Here is a 21,512-nt window from a genome sequence, read left to right as displayed (position 1 = left end):
TTAAATGTGGTAATTAAATAGTAATTAAATGCTCCGCGGTGAAGAAGTTAATAATCATAATATTTTCAGACAAAAATAAGTGAAAATCAAACATCAATTCGCACCGTGAGTGTAAAACCAACGTATCTGCAATTTTTTTAATTTCGAGATTAAATGCAAAACAACTGCAGAAGTCGTGAACCTGATCATGTAAAAGTGAAGTAACTGAAAGAACATGCAATATAACCAAATATTATGTTTTTTTTTTAGAAAATCTATTTCTCCTAACAAAACGAAGACTTCAAACCCTAATATATCCAAAATATGTCTTTTGCAGATGCGTTGGTTTTACACTCACGGTGCGAATTGATCAACTATAATAGTGCCACCAACATAACAAAGCTCATTCTGCACGGCCATTCTAGCAAATCATGTGATTATCACTGTTACGTAGACAGAACAAGACACGGCGGGATGAGTACTGTTAAGAGTAGATGGGTAACAGTTTAAAATATGTCCAATAAAACAGTGAAAGTTAACAGCAATAAATAAAATAGCTTTTGCCATTATTTGTTTAAAAACAATGCCTACTCTTTACTAGTAAAAGCATTTTCATAGTAAACCTTTACCATTAGTATAATTGGATCGTACTGTATTTGTACGCACTTGACAAGTAAATACATATTATATCAATCCCAGAATTTTCAGTCGATAGATCGATAAGTTTTACGCAATTCGATAGTTGCGATAAATAAAAATATAGTTTACATATTGTGATTCATGTTTTGCATGTACGTCGATGTCGAATTGAGCAGGCCGATTCTCTGTTTTTGTTTTCTTTGTTCTGTCATCTGAAACAAACAAAATAACAGTCAAATATATCGCTCGATATAATACAAAAATAGATTTCATTTAAGAACACCTTCTATGTGGATGCAGCCTATATATTGCATCGTGAGTGTAAAACCATAGTAAGTGCAGATTTTTCGATCTCAAGATTTAAATGTGAAACAACTTGTAATTATGGTAAATGTTTTATGCAAAAGTATGGAAATTAATAAAATAATATGACATAGTGTACCTATAAACAAAATATTTTTTTGGAAATTCTATTTGTCTTGACTAAATTAAATCATTAAGGATCATAAGATTGAAACAAGTTGCGCATTCTCCAGTTTGTGACCTCATTAAGCCGTCCACAAGCACTCACGCCGTGACGATTGTCGCGCGACAAAAATGACTTACGACCGCCTGGCGATCGAATGTGACAGTTTTTATTGCTACTCCAACATAAATTACGTCACCTAGCCTAGTTTAAGTGCCGAGAAAACATATTGCAAGTTATCCTGAAATACAAAATCTCATAGAAACCGAGTAACACAATCGAGTTGTCAAGCTTTTTTCTATATTCGCATTTGTTTTTTATGCTGATTCAAAAATGAATTACGTCACCTAGCTGCTTCACTGCCAAATTAAACGTGTTATTAGGATAGAAGACATTTTTGGTACTTAAGCGTAAACCGCGGTGAGACTCACGCCATGTGGACAAGCTAAACTATGTCATTTGCAGTTACTATGGTTTTAAATTCACAGTGCAAAATATTAGAGTAAGGCTGATAATAGTAATAAGATTACTTTACTAAATTACTAGCTGTGATACTTGTACTGCTTCCCGTGGGAGAAAATTTGATATGGTGTGGGACTTTTTGGTAGTGAAAAATAAAATTAGTACAGTGGAAATATTTTTTTTTTAGTTTTAATGTTATATAAAAGTGTAATAGTATTATCATAAAGTACTTATTACAAACTAATTTATAAACTGGTTAATAAAATATTGTTTCCCACGCAATGCCAGAGTGCAATGGGAATGCAAATGCTACATTTATTTGTTTTAAAAAATACATAGTCAAGTCACCGAGTATAAAATGAGTATCGAAATAATTTATTTCAAAATTGCAATTTTACATGACAATTTTTTTTAAATATAGACATCTCAAAATAGCCCTTATAATATAAGTTGCAAGTAAGATTTGATAGTTCGGGCGGGCAATAAGAAATAGTGAGAGGAGGTCCGAGTGAGACACACTAATTTGACAGAAATAAACACTGTCATCGATAGCAACCATAAAAAATAGCCTTCTTCTTGTGCATAAGAAGAAATTATATCTGTGCACCTTACTTTCGCTGTCATGCCAATATAGCTGCAAGTCATTTCGTTGTACAGGGTGTAGCAATATTTGTAGCAAGATTCACATTTGTGCTCCGAGATTAATAATTAGTCAAGGGCGCACTGAGATAAGTTACAAGCATACATTAGTGTTAAGCCGGGTACTCATTAGCGAGCCGTAACTGAAACCGTTCCAGATACTATAACCAACTCTAGATGCGAAATAATTATTTATTAAGCTCGAGAACTTATTATTTGGCGCCCATACTAGTTGCTGTATCCTGCAACAGTCACAGTTACGGCTCGCTAATGAGTACCCGGCATTACAAGCCTAAAAGATTTTTTTTTCATGAATTATCATTATTTAAATAAGTAACCAAAGCGAGAGCGTGTCAACAACAGGCCGTCATTTGCATTTTATTCACAAGCAATGGATTCGGTGCTGAGAATATAAGCTTTTCTATAGTTACCAAGTCAACCATACCTACTAAAAATGTTCTGGAATTGTTATCAAGTCCTGTACTATAAAACCTTTGATAGGCTCCGTCTATTTTGGTCGAAACTCTTTGGTAAAATTGGACCTCGTTTTGCATGTATGGATAGAATGACTTATCCACAGAAGTGAGTTATGAATACCATCTTCTAGTAAAACCTTCAAATTAGATAATATGATTATTATAATAGACAAAAAAGTGATGCATTTGAGAAAGGTTTGGACTGATCTCCTTGGCACCGAGTGCACGGTACATGTTTCAGAAGAAAATATATTTTTAAAGCTTATATGGTTTTAGATACGTTGATAAAGATCAAATTTCTTGTGTACATATAATATGAAAAACCACGCGGTGCTTCCAAGAATCCCCGTCAATCGCTGATCCCTTCGCGTCTTCGCAGATTATGCCTGTAGCTACGTTGTATTCACTGTGGATAGTATTTAGCAAACTACCAGAACAATAGAATCTGGTTAGCTTGAAGAAAAGACATGGCATGGTGAGACTCTGTAGCAAGTGATCAAGACAGACCCAACATTGCGTCTTAATTTTAGATGTGACAAGAAGCTGCATGATCCGATCCGCATTGCATTTTTATTCAACGACACACAGAACATCGAATGTCAATATCTCTAGATAGCTGAGGATCGCTGGAACAGTATTTAAATCTTTGCGGAATGTCTGTGAATTCCAGTTGTATTCAATAGTTTTATTCTAATGGTGATGCTTTATGTTAGCGAGTCATGGTACCTTATGAAGATTCAAAGTAACTGTATGTTGAGCTTAGAAAACAGATACTTGCGGTGGATAACGTCAGAAACGAGGAGATATGAAAGTGAACCATGACCGAATTTATCATTATTATATACACCAGAATGAGATAAATTTGTTATAGATACCTGATCTTTAAGGTCAGTCAGAAGATGCGTGAGTGTTGCGAGCATTCCCTGCGTGTTCTCCAATTGGTTTTGAAGAGATCGGAATTCTACTTCCGCCGCTTCGCCTTCGCTTGTGGCCAGAGATGTTGCTCTCAGTCGGGGGAACCATTCCAAGTTACACGCCTGCAGAGGAAACAATATGAATTATACATATTCTGACCATATTTATTTGGTATTTCGCTACCCTGTGCACAGTTAACATTACAGCCACTTCACCCTATCATGCTCCACGCTTGGAACATGGGGCAAACACAAGATTACGCTGTTTTCCTTAGTTGAACATTTTCATTTCCCTGCAGAGTGAAGATCACTCTTCGACCATTGTCGCGGGGTGAGGTGGCCTCCGGTGACAGAATATTATGGGGATGTCATCTAGATTACAGTGTCACTCAAACTTTTTATACCTGAACACTGAAAATAGGAGAAACGTTTTGCGGATAACAAACACAGAAAAACAATATTATTCATATAGTAATATATAATATGTCTGATCGCGGTTGATTTTGTCACATAAAACTATTAATCTACTTTAAGAACAAAAACACAATGGACAAACACTTGCATGTGCACAGGTTTTGAAGATTTTATTGGAATTTTTAGCATAGGCATTTCGACGCCAAAAATTTGCAGACCACCAGTTGAGAATCACTGATCTGGAAACCTATCCGGTACCTAAAGTATTCGCAAGAAAACTGTTTATAGCGATTTCCACTAATTCGATGATTGAACCTTAATAGTCACCACAGATATTAATCTGAAAGAAGTTGTATTGGAAATGGAAATAATGTTACAAAATTGCAACAGAAAAAAAAACGTTTTACTGTTTTTATTTTGCTTTACATTTTGCATTTCGTACTTAATTAGAATTTTTTCGATTTTCCTTCTGGTTTAGTCGATTTCGAATCAACGGGGTTTTACTTTATTTATGGGGTTAGGTTGGGTTAGATGTATTAGATTTTTGGTTGGGTAGTCAGTTAAAAATATAAATGATGAAACAATATAATTTGTTTTTATCTTCTCCTCTAAAGCTGCAAATTGTCATGTATCGTTTACAGTAATCTAGATAATATATGTATCAGACTGATGTGTTTAGTGCAGTAGAAAATGTCGCCCAAGGATACTCATGACAACATAACTACAGCTACAGAGAAGTAGAATATTCTGTGATATTAGGTTTAGACCGCTACAACATAATGATTTTTGTTTTCCAATAATAATACATTTATTAGAAAATAGAACAATTTAGCCTACCTTGACCATAGAGTAAACGTAGCTCTCCGGTCCAGTAAACTCAGTGGGGTCCTTGACTCTGACGAGAACGATAAAGTAGAGGTAGTGCCACATGTTGTGCTCCGACAGAATGTGTTCCTCGAACGAGACTGTCTTATTGTCGAAAGCCGAACGGTTGAGGCCTGATAACAAAAAGCAAATACAACATGAAGCATCTTCAAATTTCATTTAAAACCTACAAGTAGGTATAGAATGATTAATACAGAAGAAATTTTATATGTAAATCATCATCATCATCATCAGTCCTGATCAATCAACTGCTGGGTGAACTGTCTCAAAGTTGATTCCATCTTCTCGGTCTTGTGCATTGCGTAAAATTCAACTATTTATCAATCCAGCCTATGTAGTTATCAAACTGAATTAATTGAATATGTCAAGCATAGTATTTTCTGGTCATAGGGTTTGCAATTCCAGGATTCTATTCAATTTCCTGAGCCTGAAATCCTGGCATTTCAGGAAAAGTTGTATTTCTGACATTGGTTAAAAATACATTATTTTTTATTAACCAATGTTTGGTTTAATCAATTTTAATTAATATAATGCATTTCCACTAAAAATTGTCCGTTATCACGATAAAAGAAATCAAATAAGAGTATTATAAAGAAAGCTGTTAATTTATAAATAATAACCAAATATCAAAATCAATAAATAATGCAATTGCAATCCCATTACTTTATTAGGATTACCAGAGTGGCAAAGCCGTGATGCATGATGAGAGGCTGCTTGGTGTGTTCTCTTATCTCCTCGTTACTCCTAAAGTCATATCACCGCACACACTCAGTATCTGTCGCAAATATCTGTTCTCGAAGATCAGTATACGGTTACTCTGAGCTTTCGTAAGGTTTATTTATTTATTTATAAAAAAGAGTATTACGGCATTACAGCTTTTGGCCAATGCGCCATAATACATAATACATACAAATATATAAAAATATCTTAATTACAAATAACAACTAATATGACAAGAAAGTGGAAAAGACAGCATGTGTAAATATTAAAGAAATATGATAATATATACAATTATAAATTTATCCTATTTAAAACGTCTACAAACATTATATAATTAATGAAAAACAAATCAACCTTTATGGTGCCATCAAATAAGCTAATTGCACGATACACAGCATCATGAAACATAACATCTGTCCTGCGACGAGGTATCTTGAAGACCGTGGAGCTGCGAGTGATATTGGTGAGAACATGAAAATTAATATTTGCCAGTATATGCGGATTGTAAATGAACCCACGAAGAAGTAAAAAGAAATGCTTTAAAAGAACAATCACTCTTCGGGTAGACAGGGATTGCATTGATAGCATACCCAGAAGAAAACGAGTCGGGAAATTCATTTTATTGTCATTATCATAAGGAAAGAACCCGTATGTTCTTAAGTAGAGAAATCTAAGAAATCTATTGTGGACTCGATCCAGCTTAATTGTGTGCATGAACCTATTAGGACTCCAAATAATGCTGGCATATTCAAGAATACTCAACACAAATGATACGTATAATGTACGTAGCACTCGGACGTTTTCGAATGATTTTGAAACCCTCATAACAAAACCAAGCATTTTGCTAGATCTAGTACTGATGTTAAGAATATGCTGATTGAAAGTGAACTTTGTATCATACAATACTCCCAAATCTTTTATCTCCGTTACCCTACTCAATATTATACCAGACAATGTGTATGGGAACAATAAGGTGTGCCTTGAACGATTGAATGAAATAATATTACATTTGGAGGTAGCGAATTCAAGTTTATTTAAGATAGACCATTGCGAGATAGCATCTAGGTCAGACTGCAACATCGCACAGCATAATGGGGTTTCAATAGTTCGAAAAAGTTTAAGATCATCTGCGAATAGCAAACAAGAAGAATTGGTTATAACTTTGACAATATCATCAAAAAATATTAAAAACAAAATTGGGCCAAGATTTGAACCTTGAGGAACACCAGAGTTTGTTCTAAAAATCCGCGATTCATTCCCATGATTAGCTATCGTACACTAGCACCGTCAGAATGCAAGCATCGAATAGACGGCAATTGGTTTTAACCGAGTACAATTGTGAGTCCCAGACACTCCGCATCAAGTTGAATGTTGTTCCAGCCATTCCCATTTGGATAGCAAGCCCTCTCTGCAAAATGCCATCTCCAGTGATGTGTACCCCCAGTTATTTGAAGCTGTCCGACGCGCTCGATGTTTTGCCCGTCGCTAATCAGAGGGAAATTCGGATAGGGACAGGTGCTATTTCACAAAAAAATACTAATTCTGTGTAATCTTAATAATGAAAATTTTATTCAGAACTGCAAAAAACCAAAAAAATATAAAATTGACAAACCGCAGATGAAGCACGTGTTCTTAAGTATCAATTCCTTCTGCTGTTTCTCGCTCCTGAGATCGGCAAACGTGTCGATGATCACACCGAAGATCAGGTTTAGGACGATAATTATCACAATGAAGAAGAAGAGCAGATCGTAAATCACTCGGGCCACGTACAAAGGTTCCTGGAACATACCACACCATAAAAATAATATATTCGTCTCACTGTACACATCTGTTACTAAATGAAACATATTATGGATTCCCATTAGAAGTATTTTACTGTCTCTTCGTAGGATTAGTACGTAGCTTTTCACACATAAATGTAATACCAATAGGCAAGATGAAAATGGATCTGAATGCACATGTTAATTAGGTACTCTACTAACTTAACTACAACAATGAACTAGGTAGGTACACATACTATTGGAGAGACATCATATCCAAATAAAATGGTTCCCAAAAGCAATTTTATATTTTGTCAAAACTGAATCTGTATAGGTATGCATAGGTTAAGTCATCCACTAAGCCAAATAAAGACACTACCATATCTACCAACGCCATTATTATTATGATTTAATAGCCCGTTTTGCATGGATTTACTGGCGGCAGTACATATTGTCGTAACCATAATGAAAAATGCAAATGTAAACACGTATTATCATGCATGTAGCAAGACTGCATGCATGGATCATAAAAGTTTACCGGCTTCTGAATTTTCACGCGGTAGTAGCAACTTGCATGACATATGTGCATGCGCAGTCGAACGATAGTGGGCAAACCTGCCGGAAAAAAAATACAAACTACACTGTGCAGGGTATTTGACGTTTACCAATTTTCACGTGTCTCGCTTACGCTTGAAGAATGAGATATACGAGATAGTCCAACACTTTTGCATGTAAACAGTTATTATCGTGATAGTTTCCATTACACACTATTGGTGCCAGTAAATCGATGCACGTGTACAGGTGCTACTCTAAATTATATTATATTTTTAATACCTCTTGAAATCCCGCTCTAGTTTTACAAGAATCGAGATATATATTGATTAAACTCTCACCGTACTAGCAGGGGCTCTGAGGATATCTCCAATGCCCCCTCCATTCCTCAATCCTTGATTCAGCGTAGTTAGGATACACATGAGAAGTGAGTCGCAAGACCTCTCTCGAAGTTCCCCTCCCACGCTGACGAGTCCGCTAGCTTTTGATTGATCGTCGTCTGTGGAACCACCGCCACTGCCTCCGGTGTCTGCCGGTTGTGAACACGAACCACTGCCTTGATCTAAAATGTGCATTTATTTTGGTGTCAAATATTAGTAATCGAAATATAAAAATTGTAACCATTCTAAAAATATGTAAAACAATTACATAGTTGCAAAAATCACTGAAACATCCTTTTGATCGTGCCACGGATCGATGGGCAAGCGAAACCCACGGGAAATATCCATTGCCACATCTTGTGATTTGTGGTTGCGTCTAGCAGTCGTTATGGGCTATAGTGCAATGTAGCTAAATGATAAATTAAGACATTTTAATAGAAGTATCTACATTTTCCCCAAACAGAACAATAAACCTGATGGGTACATTAATACCAATGTTATTATCAAAAAAAATATTGGTTGTCTTTGGTTAAATTACCGTAAGAGAAAAGTTGATAATGTCAAGATAGGTATACAGTTTTCATAACTCCTTCATTCCAAATTATTGAAATAAGGATCGTTGACTGTATATAAATTACTGTGGCAGTTTCTTTTATATGGATTTCAGCCATTTGCTCAACCTATTAGGTCCATACTCTGACTCATACACAAATAGAAAAATAATATGTGCACTTGCCAGACCCAGGATTCGAACCTGGGACCCACAACGCTTTTTTCTCGATTTACTGGGAGATATATATTCATATTTTTTATTATTTATGATTAATTTATTGAAGAAAACAATTATTTTTATAAAGCCAAACTCTGCTACTCCCAAAATCACAAGAGATTTAAGCCCAGTCACACATTTAAAATCGTCTCGATTGGGATATAATCATAAATCAAAACTGGGTGCAACATGTAACTTTCTTCCATGCACATAGGAGAGGCCATGCTGGGACAGTGACGTCACGCGACAACCCGAAATGAATGACAAAGTGCAACATTTCAGAATTATACCTGTGCTGCATGTTGCGTGAAATTTGTTGCATGCAACACCGGCTGTTTTATGCGGTGTGCGGTGGTACATTTAGTTTAGTAGTGTTTTGTGAAAGCCAATAAAATCACATCAACATATAGGTACAACGTGTTGTAGTCGAGACGAGTTTAGATGTGTGAGGCCGCTTAGTGTTAAAGTTTTGGCTTTTTCAAAGTTTCAATTGAATGAATTACCCAACTACCGATGACCACATCGACTTGCTGTCTTTCTTTGCACCGTAAATATTGATTTTTTATTTCATCTAATCAAATTACATATATTATTTAATTGTTCATTTACCTTTTAAGTACTTAGCGGCAGGATTATCGAGGCAACCGGTGTGATCAGGTGCCGCAGTAACTGAAACAATATTACCAATTCCAACTTACAAACATAAATAATTTAGCCATGAAATTAGCAGTCATATTATGATGTTTTGGAGTTACATAGAAGGTTCAAAGAAATCAAGAAGTTACAAAAAAATGTGTAATGCGCCGGGCAGACGGCAGCGGCTTGCCTGCGCGGTATAGTTTGTGCAAAAAATATAGAACACTTTTCGGTTTGCGCAAGCTACAGTTTTCCTGTCCATACACACATGCTTCCCAATACAAACCGGTTTGCGCAGGTAAACTTGTGGTAAAGCATGAGCGTCTAGCCGGCGCTTAAATGTCTAAAAGTGTATGAAACTTATGTCAAATACATATTTAGATTTAAACTATTGTTCTGGTTCTGTTCTATAGGTACTTGGAGGAAAATTTAATAAACAATAAATAAATTTAATACCCACAATATTTTTTACTAATAATTTATTTTATAAAAGTATAAAAAATTACATAAGTAGATACCTATTATAATTAGACAATGAAATAAATATTTGTTTAAATATTAAAATGTACATACAAAAATGTTTACTTCTCAAAAAAAACTATACTTCATAATTTTATTGCTAGAATGAGAAAATGAAACATGAGATCAATCACTGATTAGATACTACAAGAACAAAAAACTGGTATGTAGCATTTTTACTATGTATTTCTTATTAGCTACTTAGCTGTGCAAAACATTATAGTCATGATAACGGTGTTACTCTCCAAAAAACTATATCCCATATAAATTACAATAGTGATGTTATGTAACTATTGAAGACACAAAACGACATGAGATACATAAATAAAGTTGCTTATGTCACTAGCACCAATAAAATAAATGTTCCCCTACTATCCAGTAATTGAAGGCACCCCCCCGAACAACGATAAGCGGCACATATTTCACATATAAGGTTCAGTATAGAACAATGACAAGTAGATCCCTGTGGACGTTTTAATGTATCGAAAAGGTTTATCCTTCACTCCTAGATGGTGCTGAAATGTTTTGAAAACTGCTTAACCCAAGAACAACGATAAGCTGAAGAAAGATGGCGGATGCTAGAGGTATGAGCTTTTCATATAGTGGCATAACTCAATTAAATAAAGGTAGAAAACAGAAGATTCTATAAAGTCTAGAAGTCTATGTTTTCTATATTGATAATATAATATCAATAAATAAAAAATATCATTTTCTTGTAAAAAAATTTGACTAAACATTTTTCTTCATTCCTCAAATTTATTGAAATGTGGCCCTATCATTGTTCGGAGGGTGTCTTCAATTGTTGCAAAGTTTGTTTTTAATTGTGCAAAGACAGTTTCCAGTGAGGTTTTAATAGTGGAATTTTTGATTTCTTCTTCTTCAATTCCCGGTTACCATTTTGAGCCTCAATATCCCCCGCGCACATTGACAGAACTTCTTTGGCGATAACCATCTTGATGCATTCGTCGAGCGTGATTTCCATGCAGAGCATTTTCTTGGCCAGCTCCACGTCCCTCATTCCGAATATGATGATGGTCTTGACGAGGGTATCTCGCTGCTCTTCAAACTTGCATTTGTCACTCATGGCGAGCACATCGGTGATATATGCAAAAGCCGATTCCTCTGGCGACTGTTTCCGTTGCATAAAAACCGAACGTATATCGTGCAGCTTTTTACTCTTGCGATCATCCAATTCTTTTTTTTCAAACGCGGTAAAATGCGCGTTGAATACTTCTACGATATATTTGTAATCATTTCGTTTCGCTAACGGAATTTTAAATTCTTCCAACGGACTTTTGAACGATTCTCCCAAGCAATATAAAAACGTGTCAATCTGTTCGACTTCTGACAACTTCTTTTGAAGATTCATTAGACGATGGTATCGGTTCCATCTGTTTAACCACAGTGACCAAAGTTTCGGCCGATCGAAGTCAAACTGCTCCGGGAACGGTACATTGAAATTAAACTTATTTTGTTTATTCTTATCGTCAAATGGAATTGCATCGCATGGACCGAACGTTATATGGCAATGCGACATTGTGAGTCTTATCAGAATGAAAAGTGACAAACGACTGAAGAAGTGAAGCGATTTGTTGAAACAAGTAACAGGTGAGTTTTCAGAATCAGCAAAATCCGACACTATCCTATTGCGAAAAAATGCAACACCTGACACACATCACTAAAATGATTTAATAATTTTTATTTTGAGCGTGTATGCATCATCATATTTCACAGGTTGATTATATTATTTCTCTTTTGTAATTCCTTATGTACAGGAACAATTATTGCAATATAATAATATTAATACAATGTCATTGTTACTGTACAATAAATAATTGGAACATCGCCGCTGTCAGCATTTTAGTGTAAGGTTAATATTTTCAATATAAATATGTAAAGAACATGATAAGTATAGTTTTAAAAAATGGGCTTTGAGAAAAAAAGGCTTTTTTTAATTTATAGGGACATAATAATATTATTATGTATTCATGATTGGAAACAATAAGTGTTTGTTTCTAATGACCAAATGCAGACAAAAGTGCACATGTGTCGCGTTGACCACGAGTGACCAATGGGAACATGGACAAGTCCACTTCTCACTTGTCGCCGCATGATAGCCGCCAATTTTGAATCCATCGACATTTCATCCGGTTCATAACAATACCATATTTTATCATTTTGATGAATTATATAAATATGGATTAATTATGTAAGCATAAAAATTGTTTCATCTAATCGCTTTTGAAACATTAAAAATACCATGAAAAAAGGTGGCGGAACGCCGTTCCACCGTGTTACATGACAAAAAAGCCCTGTACATATATATATATTCGTGTATGGCGTGAATATGCTGATAAGTCTAAAAACATCAATTCTCAGGGCAGCTATTTGTAAGGTTGGTATTCTTTGATAAATCAGATTACATATATTATGTTTTTGGATGATTTAAAATTTTAATAAAATGCTTGTAAATTCTCAACAACCTAAAATTTAAAAACATTTCTGATTTATCACAGAATACCAACCTTACAGATAGCTGCCCTGAGAATTGATGTTTTTAGACTTCAACATATTCACGCTATACATGGATATATATTTAATATTATGTAACTGTATTTTGTGCATTAATTTTACATGACATGTGTCACATTGTATCTTTAAGATTCTTACCTGCTTCGGCCTCATCGATCTCATCCACAGTGACGAGAAAATCGTCTCTGAAGAAAAGGAATCCGACGAGGGAGAACATGTAGACCAGAATGAGGGCCAGCACCGCCGTCAGCACGATGGACCGCCCGTTTCGAGTCACCGATCTTATCACGTTCAGGAGTGTCTCTTCTCGGTACACCACATCAAACAGCTGAAGAGAAAAACCCATAGTTAATCATAATATGTATTAAATAATAAACATAAAATACATGCACTAGAACAAAAAAAATAATTTATCATTAGCATTCAACTTACCAAAACGCTGAAAAAGAAGGGGTGCACGCATATTCCCAGGAAACAAAACACGAGATAGGTGAGATGGTAAAGTAGTTCTCTATCAGTGACGATCTTGTCTATTGACTTGCTCAGAGTGCCCTGGTTGCCCATTATGCTTACAAGATGGACACCTTTCACCATGATCTGTAAGAATAATAGACCTATATATGAATCACATGAAATTTTGACAATCTCTAATAGAACACAGCTTATTTGCCACGACGGAGCTCGCAGGTGTCTGCAAAGTAGTAGTCGGTCCTTGTAACTCAGTGCGTAAAGCGCTAGCCTTACATCTCGGGGCTCCAGGTTCAATTCCTGGCGGGGTGTGATTTTCTCAATCTGGTTGTTATTACTGTCACTGTTTTATTACACTACTGTCATTGGGCCTCATGGCTTGTTGCAGTGTAAAAATCTTGGTTTACTAACTAACCAACATTATTTGCAATTTGTAGTCTCAGTTCAATGAAAACAAATACGTATGACTGGCAAAGTTTAGTGTGCATTATTTATGTCGGATAATAACAATCGTTAGTTATATAAATGTATTTTTACAGAATGTCACAGAAACGATATTGGCCATTAGATAATATTAGGATTAAAAATATTCAAATTTGTATGTGATACTCATCATATAACAATCATGTACCGTTAGAATGCCTAGAACGGCGAGAGTCGGTCTGGGTCCAGCGGAGAGAATCAATCTGACGATGGCTCCAGCAGCCAGGGTGCGAACTCCCGAAGCCCTTGGCACAGTGGCAACCAAACCACCCGCTACCAAGGTCACTGCCCAAACCGCCAGCGATAGACGAGTGTCCACTTCTGATGACATGAAATTAAAAAAAATTAGCATGAAAATTTCGCATTTTCCATTATGTAAATTAAGAATTATTATACTGGTGAACAGGTCATAAAATAATTTAATAAAATTATTTTTGGTATTTTTACGAACCTGGAGTTGTCCCACCAAATGGGTAGAAAAAGGCAACAATCACATTGATGAGGACAGCGAAATTGAAGAGAATATTACTCCACAGTGACATGTAGGAGGAGACCCAAAACAAAGCTGGTTGACCTAAAATTATAAAACAAATCACACTATCAGAGAATTTTTTGTTAATAAGTTATTACCATCACATAGCTGTATAGCGCCTGTACACGTGCATGGATTTACTGACAACAATAGTGTGTAAATTCAACTATCGCGAAAATAACTGTTTAAAAATCCTGACTGTCTCTCCAATCTCATTCTTCAAGCGTAAGCGAGATGCATTGTTGTAATTTTGTGGTGCTATTTGACTGGTTGTGAAAATTGGTAAAGGTCAAAAAATTCTGCGCAGTGTAGTTAATTTTTTTTTCGGCAGGTTCGCCAATATAGTTATGCTGCTGATGAGCACAGATCATGTAAGTTCCAACTATCGCGTGAAAATTCAGAAGCTTCTGAACTTTTTCGATCAATGTATGCAATCTTGCAGCTTGCACGATAATACATGTTTACACATGCATTTTCTTGTTATGGCTGCGATAATACGTACCGTCAGCAGTAAATTCATGCATGTGTGAACAGAGTATTACACATGGGAGAAGACAGCGCTAAAGATGTGGATTATAAATTTTATTTGGCATTCATGATGTGAGTTTGATATATAAATTTGTAGTATGTACCTAGATAGATAAAACGGTTGATAACATACCTCTCAGATTCTTCTGCCACTTCATCTCGTCAAACATCTGAGGAGTTCTGTCGAAGAAATCGGCCACTTTGGAGCCCTGATCATCTCTCTCTGCCGAGTTGAGAATCCTATGTTTTGTCTCACCCGTCAGGTACTCGCATATCTCCGGAATGGGGAACACAATCTGTTCCAAGGTGCGATCTTGTCTAACTATCTGAGAGAAACAAATTATTTTTGCTATTAGTTTAAACAAGTTTTGTGTATTATAATTTATAGTTTAAACCAGATGACTGGTTTTACACTCTGGCAGTTAAAGTCCCATTGGCCTAAACCAAATGTGTAAAAATGTTAAAATCCTTTAAAGGGTTATTAAATAAATTTATGCTAACCTCAATCTGGGCGGTGTGAGATGCATAGTACTGCAGAGCCAATCTATTCTTGGGATCAACCGCAGATGTCGGCTTTAGTAGGGCAGCCAAATCTTTATTATGACCAGCCAACTGATGGCAAAGGATGTAAATATTGTGACCAACCTGTAAAAAATTATACACAAAATATAATTCAAAAAGTCATCAGTGTCCAAAAATGATAAAAATTTATTAAGAGCGTACTTCAGTGAAACGGCAAATAATTTTCAATAGTAGGTGCGACGAAATTTCTCACTAGTCGCCAATCGGAGACCGACAGTCGAGGTGTCCGCACGTCGATTTGTTTTGTGATGGCGTCGGATGAAAATATTCTTAAATCGTGTAAAGATGACTAAAAAACTTTACGTATGTACTTAAAAAAGAAAACACGTCAATGAATAATATACTATTATTATTAGTAATATAACAATAAACATAACATTAAATGGACGCATGTTGGATTTTATGACAAATTATATTTCATTCGGCACGCGTCATTTGCATAATCCGCCCATCGCCTTGTCACGATCTTTCCTCAACTGTAGTATAGCCTTAACTACATATGACGATGTTTGATATAAAATAAAAATAATGATATTATTATACCTCTTTGGGAGACACTCCTTGGCCTCCATCCCCATCATCATCACAGTCCTCAACGGAGACTTCTTGGTGGAAAGCACTACACGCCACATCTACCTATATTCCATAAAATATATATATGTATACATGTAATCGGTACCATGATTGGATTGATTCAGAAGTTCAAAAGTTGGGCATATGAAATTATTATGATCAAAAATACAATTTTTACCAATTGTTTTGGATTCATATTGTAAAGTATCCTCTCAGCATTGTTCTCGGAATCACCCCTTGACTCCATAATGGCCAGAAGCAACTTGGAAGCGTTATTCTTCAGTTCGAGGACGAGGTCCATCCGACTCCTTCCAAGCGGATTGATGTCGTTCAAGATGAGAGCAGTGATGATGTCCAACCCGTTGCTTTCGTGCATTGCTATACAGTTTTGATTTTCATGACAGGGACCTGGTGAAAAAAGGATTATTTAATCATTTATGACATTTTATCTGCCATGCTAAACTTAATGAGTAATTTCTGTAAGCAAAGTTGAATTTCTAGCAAAGCTATTTTAAAAAATATGACTGATTAATCAACTGAATTGATTAGATTTCCTGCATTTTTCATGTTTTAGGTTTAAAATTTTGAGTTCACTTGGTCATAATCAAATCTAGATACCCAACCGGCCAAAAATTCCATATTTAAAACTGAATCAAGTTATTTATATCTATGAGAAATTATTCATGAGGAGGACATGATCATTGTCCTATACTTTCGTTCTATTGATTTTTTTGACACTTTTAGCAATAATGACAATACCTTGGCAATATTCGGTGAGCGTTTCAAGAGTTTGGTTGATGAGAGCTACATTGTTCTCGTTGATGTAAAGACCGAGCAGTCCCAAGCCACCGGTAGTCGATCCACAGATGCAGTCCAGGAACATCAACGTCTCCGATACGAGATTGTAGTTGGCTTTATTGTTTTGATTGCGGAGAAGGTTCTGAAAATATTAATATGCCAATTATTTTCAGAGTATAAATTACTTACATTAAGTACCCTGTCATGCTCCAGCATCAGAGAATGAGACAGGCACAAGGTGTGCAGATATGGAGTACATGTTCCAGCCACGTTAACTGCCAGAGACTAATGCGTTTATTCATGAAGCAGTGTAATTTAAGATTTGGCGGAGACATCGATTTTCATTACCAAAATTTAGGTTTTCAATGTTCATTTCAAACGATCTTTACCTGTAGTTCAGGGTTGTGATTCTCACAAAGCAGTTGCAGGAATCTCAAGACGGGTTGCATGACAGCAACTTTGGGAGGCAAAGAATCTTGCTGACCAGCCGCCTCGCGCCTCTCCGCTAATAGCTCTTCCAGACCATGTGGAACTCCTGAAGTAAGAATAATAATAATGAATCATGTAATTAGAATAATAAAATAGTTCAGGTACTGTTGTCGGTTAATAAAAAACAATAAATTTACCCGGTGCCATATTTCTAACTGTGGAGAAAGCTTGTGCTGTAGCTCGGGCAGCTTGCGTCAATTCTTCATGGAGTTCATCTGTCATCAGCACAGTTTTAGATCCACCTGTTATTAATATAGTAGGTTAATTAATACACAAATCTTTTTATTTTACCAATAATTATCAATTAAATAAATTAAAGATTATTGCTAATTAAATGATTTTTTGAAATAATTAATTGTGGACAAAATGATTGACCTCCGTGCACTCTGCCCATCTTGTCGTATCCGGCCAAATCCTTTCCTTCCTTTTCTTGATTCTGTTTAGCTGCAACTTCAGAAGTGTTTACGCTTACCGTCGACTTGATTTCTTGCTGAGCTTCACGCATTTTGTCATAGAATACCTGCAACAAATAACAAGACATTAAATGCAAGACAATATCATTCAAATAGCTAAAATAATCTTTTTATACGGACTTAATAGAAGTCGTATATAATATCAGATATTTTTGGATGTATATATATATATATATATATATATATAACACTGTAAATTAGAGAAATAATTCAGTAAAGATGATCATAAAAAAGAGAGTGTTTTGATTACACATTTTGCTTCAAGTACATACCCAATAAGTTAATTTTTTTACAAAACTGATTCACAAAAAATCCATAAATATTTTATAATTTGGTTGTACATAATATATGACAGCTAGGGTTTGTCTAATTTCAATGTAAATATATGGGCCTATTTGTGAAGTATTGTTTATAAATCATAAAAATATTACAAGTCATGTAATGCAATTATAGAACACTGTCTACATAATATTATGATCCAACATTGTTGAGTCAAGATGATTCTTTGGCATCTGTTAAAAATGAATATTAAAAAAATGTCAGCAAATAATATGAATTAAATAATTTAAATTGGGGCACTATTAAAAATAAAATTATTTTATAATTTACGTGTTTCTAGGAATCAAATCAGATACTGAAAGTTCCTGATGTGTTGAAACGTTGAAGAGGTACATACAAAAAATGTTATTAGCAAAATGTGACCTTTATAATATTATAATATTGCATATTTAGGTCGACCTCGTAAGCTATTTTCATTTGTAAACGGAAACAGTAAAATGAGCTTGCTAAATAAGCGATATATTGACCTTGTTTCGTTTGTTTAACGGTCAAGATTATAATCAAGAACAATGTCGTTGCATTTATTGGACACTACTGATCCATATATGGATGAATCTTTCAAGAATATTAGAATTTATTATATCATGACAAACCTTAAAGAAAGCCTGTGAGAAATCACCATTTTGAAGTTTCATCCAGCAACTGTGTTGTATTATTGAATTGCCCCCTTCCAAAAGAGCAATACCTATTTCAAATAAAAGCAGCGTTAATTGTTAGAGAAATAAAACTAACACACAGTTATATTTCAAAACCTACATAATTCTAAAAATTATATATCATCAGTGTAAATTACAAAATGCGAAAGAACTATTTTTTTAAATTTTCAGGAGAGACAAAAAACCTTGTTACTATGCGTCGCTTAATTTGAATACAGTTCATCCGCAGTTTTGTTTACATCACGTACATTCTATGCATATCTATATTCTATCATAAGCAGTATTGATTGAAGTCAATAATAAAAACGAAATTAGTTGATTCTGAAATTTGAATTCAAAAGCCAATGCTGTCACATTTAAAAGAAAGCCGCTCGGTATTGCATTTACACTGACGATAATTTTGTTAATGAATAATGTAATATCTACTTATGTAAGCAAAAAGGTAACAGCAAAACAAAATAATCAGATCAATGATTTTGAAGAAAACCTTCTTCTGCCAGATGGAGCCATTTGTGGTGGTGTCCTAATCAAAATTGCTGAAGCAGTTCCAGTTTGTTACAAGCGCCATTTTTCTATGTAACATCAACAAACTGCTCCTCGATCTCTTTACAGCTTGTATGAAAATTAATAAACCGGTAGTCCATTTTAGGCTCCATCTCTAGAGAAAACCTTCTTCTTTTTCTTTTTTAGATATATACACACAAAACAATTAAATATATTTACAATCGCAACTAAAGATACTAATTATATTGAATACATTTAAATTAATCTTTTAAAGATATAGGTGTAGTAAGTCATTTAATGTATACCTACCTAACTGAACAGCTTCGAAGAAAATGGCAGGAGAATTGACACTTTTGATGACTAGTTCCACTACCAGCTCGGAGGCTCCTTCTTTGTCCAGATGTGTCTGGACTTCAGCCAGCGTTTGTCCAGTTCTGATGAGAATCTTAGCAGCAGGGTCGTGCGTTGCGGACTGCGCCATGGCTGCCTGGGCAGCAGTCAGCCGAAGTTCTGGCTTCCGACCGACCAAGTACTGCGATAGGAGAGTGTTACGAAGCAGATTTCCCTTTTCTCCGTACTCGGGATCCACGGCCATCATCTCACGTAACGTACGCAGGACTTTGACACATAGTTTTTCTTCTTTCTCTTCTAGCAGTCTTTCCGTGTGCCGTATAAGTCTACAACCAACAACATGACGTACATACGTATAATAAATTTATCAGTATATTACATTTATTAATATATGTTACAAATATTCCATATTAATTCAACAATTGGTAAGAATCATCACCAAAGACATGAATCTAATTTTTAAGAAGTTAATGAACAAATGCCATTACACGAAAATTTATGGATGAAAAAAGAAAATAATCTCATTTTCATAGCCGATTTTGGCAAAATTCATGAATTGAGACCTCCCCTCCAACAACACTATCAATTTTGGGCAGTTCTGAGTTATGAATGCCACAATGTTGTACATCTCCTTGGGCATCGAATGATGTATTGAACAAGCATATACATTAATTAAAAACATTATTTAAATCAATTTTTAAGTTGCTTTTTTTTCCACAGTAAGAAATGATGTACAAGGTTTTGACCACTGGGGCCACAATATTGTACATCTCCTTGGGCATCGAATGATGTATTGAACAAGCATATACATTAATTAAAAACATTATTTAAATCAATTTTTAAGTTGCTTTTTTTTCCACAGTAAGAAATGATGTACAAGGTTTTGACCACTGGGGCCACAATATTGTACATCTCCTTGGGCATCGAATGATGTATTGAACAAGCATATACATTAATTAAAAACATTATTTAAATCAATTTTTAAGTTGCTTTTTTTTCCACAGTAAGAAATGATGTACAAGGTTTTGACCACTGGGGCCACAATATTGTACATCTCCTTGGGCATCGAATGATGTATTGAACAAGCATATACATTAATTAAAAACATTATTTAAATCAATTTTTAAGTTGCTTTTTTTTCCACAGTAAGAAATGATGTACAAGGTTTTGACCACTGGGGCCACAATATTGTACATCTCCTTGGGCATCGAATGATGTATTGAACAAGCATATACATTAATTAAAAACATTATTTAAATCAATTTTTAAGTTGCTTTTTTTTCCACAGTAAGAAATGATGTACAAGGTTTTGAACACTGGGGCCACAATATTGTACATCTCCTTGGGCATCGAATGATGTATTGAACAAGCATATACATTAATTAAAAACATTATTTAAATCAATTTTTAAGTTGCTTTTTTTTCCACAGTAAGAAATGATGTACAAGGTTTTGACCACTGGGGCCACAATATTGTACATCTCCTTGGGCATCGAATGATGTATTGAACAAGCATATACATTAATTAAAAACATTATTTAAATCAATTTTTAAGTTGCTTTTTTTTTCCACAGTAAGAAATAATGTACAAGGTTTTGACCACTGGGGCCACAATATTGTACATCTCCTTGGGCATCGAATGATGTATTGAACAAGCATATACATTAATTAAAAACATTATTTAAATCAATTTTTAAGTTGCTTTTTTTTCCACAGTAAGAAATGATGTACAAGGTTTTGACCACTGGGGCCACAATATTGTACATCTCCTTGGGCATCGAATGATGTATTGAACAAGCATATACATTAATTTAAAACATTATTTAAATCAATTTTTAAGTTGCTGTCTTTTTTTTCCATAATAAGAAATGATGTACAAGGTTTTGACCACTGGGGTGATATACAGTGCTATTGTAAGGATATCTTTCTTTTTTGTATGTAGACCACTAAAATTAATCTAAAAAATAAAATAAAAACGTTATTTGCATTATTTTT

General features: G+C 34.9%; 1 protein-coding gene across 1 annotated transcript in view; it reads right to left on the bottom strand.

The window, feature by feature from the left end:
- Window positions 1-247: 247 nt before the first annotated feature.
- The window catches only part of Itpr (Inositol 1,4,5,-trisphosphate receptor), a 100,593-nt gene continuing 79,328 nt past the window's right edge, over window positions 248-21,512 (bottom strand). Inside the window, exons 40-59 of the mRNA XM_085954285.1 lie at window positions 19,477-19,844; window positions 18,601-18,692; window positions 17,571-17,715; window positions 17,333-17,437; window positions 17,096-17,241; window positions 16,668-16,848; window positions 16,087-16,316; window positions 15,879-15,971; window positions 15,255-15,398; window positions 14,887-15,079; window positions 14,145-14,267; window positions 13,842-14,014; window positions 13,175-13,339; window positions 12,881-13,070; window positions 9,665-9,724; window positions 8,248-8,468; window positions 7,207-7,372; window positions 4,827-4,987; window positions 3,537-3,698; window positions 248-830 (exon numbers count right to left, since the gene is read on the bottom strand). Coding sequence (XP_085810411.1) covers window positions 744-830; window positions 3,537-3,698; window positions 4,827-4,987; window positions 7,207-7,372; window positions 8,248-8,468; window positions 9,665-9,724; window positions 12,881-13,070; window positions 13,175-13,339; window positions 13,842-14,014; window positions 14,145-14,267; window positions 14,887-15,079; window positions 15,255-15,398; window positions 15,879-15,971; window positions 16,087-16,316; window positions 16,668-16,848; window positions 17,096-17,241; window positions 17,333-17,437; window positions 17,571-17,715; window positions 18,601-18,692; window positions 19,477-19,844 — 3,205 coding nt within the window. The 3' untranslated portion in view covers window positions 248-743. The remainder of the gene's footprint in view (window positions 831-3,536; window positions 3,699-4,826; window positions 4,988-7,206; window positions 7,373-8,247; window positions 8,469-9,664; window positions 9,725-12,880; window positions 13,071-13,174; window positions 13,340-13,841; window positions 14,015-14,144; window positions 14,268-14,886; window positions 15,080-15,254; window positions 15,399-15,878; window positions 15,972-16,086; window positions 16,317-16,667; window positions 16,849-17,095; window positions 17,242-17,332; window positions 17,438-17,570; window positions 17,716-18,600; window positions 18,693-19,476; window positions 19,845-21,512) is intronic.

Source organism: Rhyacophila brunnea, unplaced genomic scaffold (genome assembly GCF_057557595.1).
Source record: "Rhyacophila brunnea isolate RB1 unplaced genomic scaffold, BYU_Rbru_1.0 scaffold_4, whole genome shotgun sequence".
NCBI lineage: Eukaryota > Metazoa > Arthropoda > Insecta > Trichoptera > Rhyacophilidae > Rhyacophila > Rhyacophila brunnea.
This window is presented reverse-complemented; position numbering and strand designations above follow the sequence as displayed.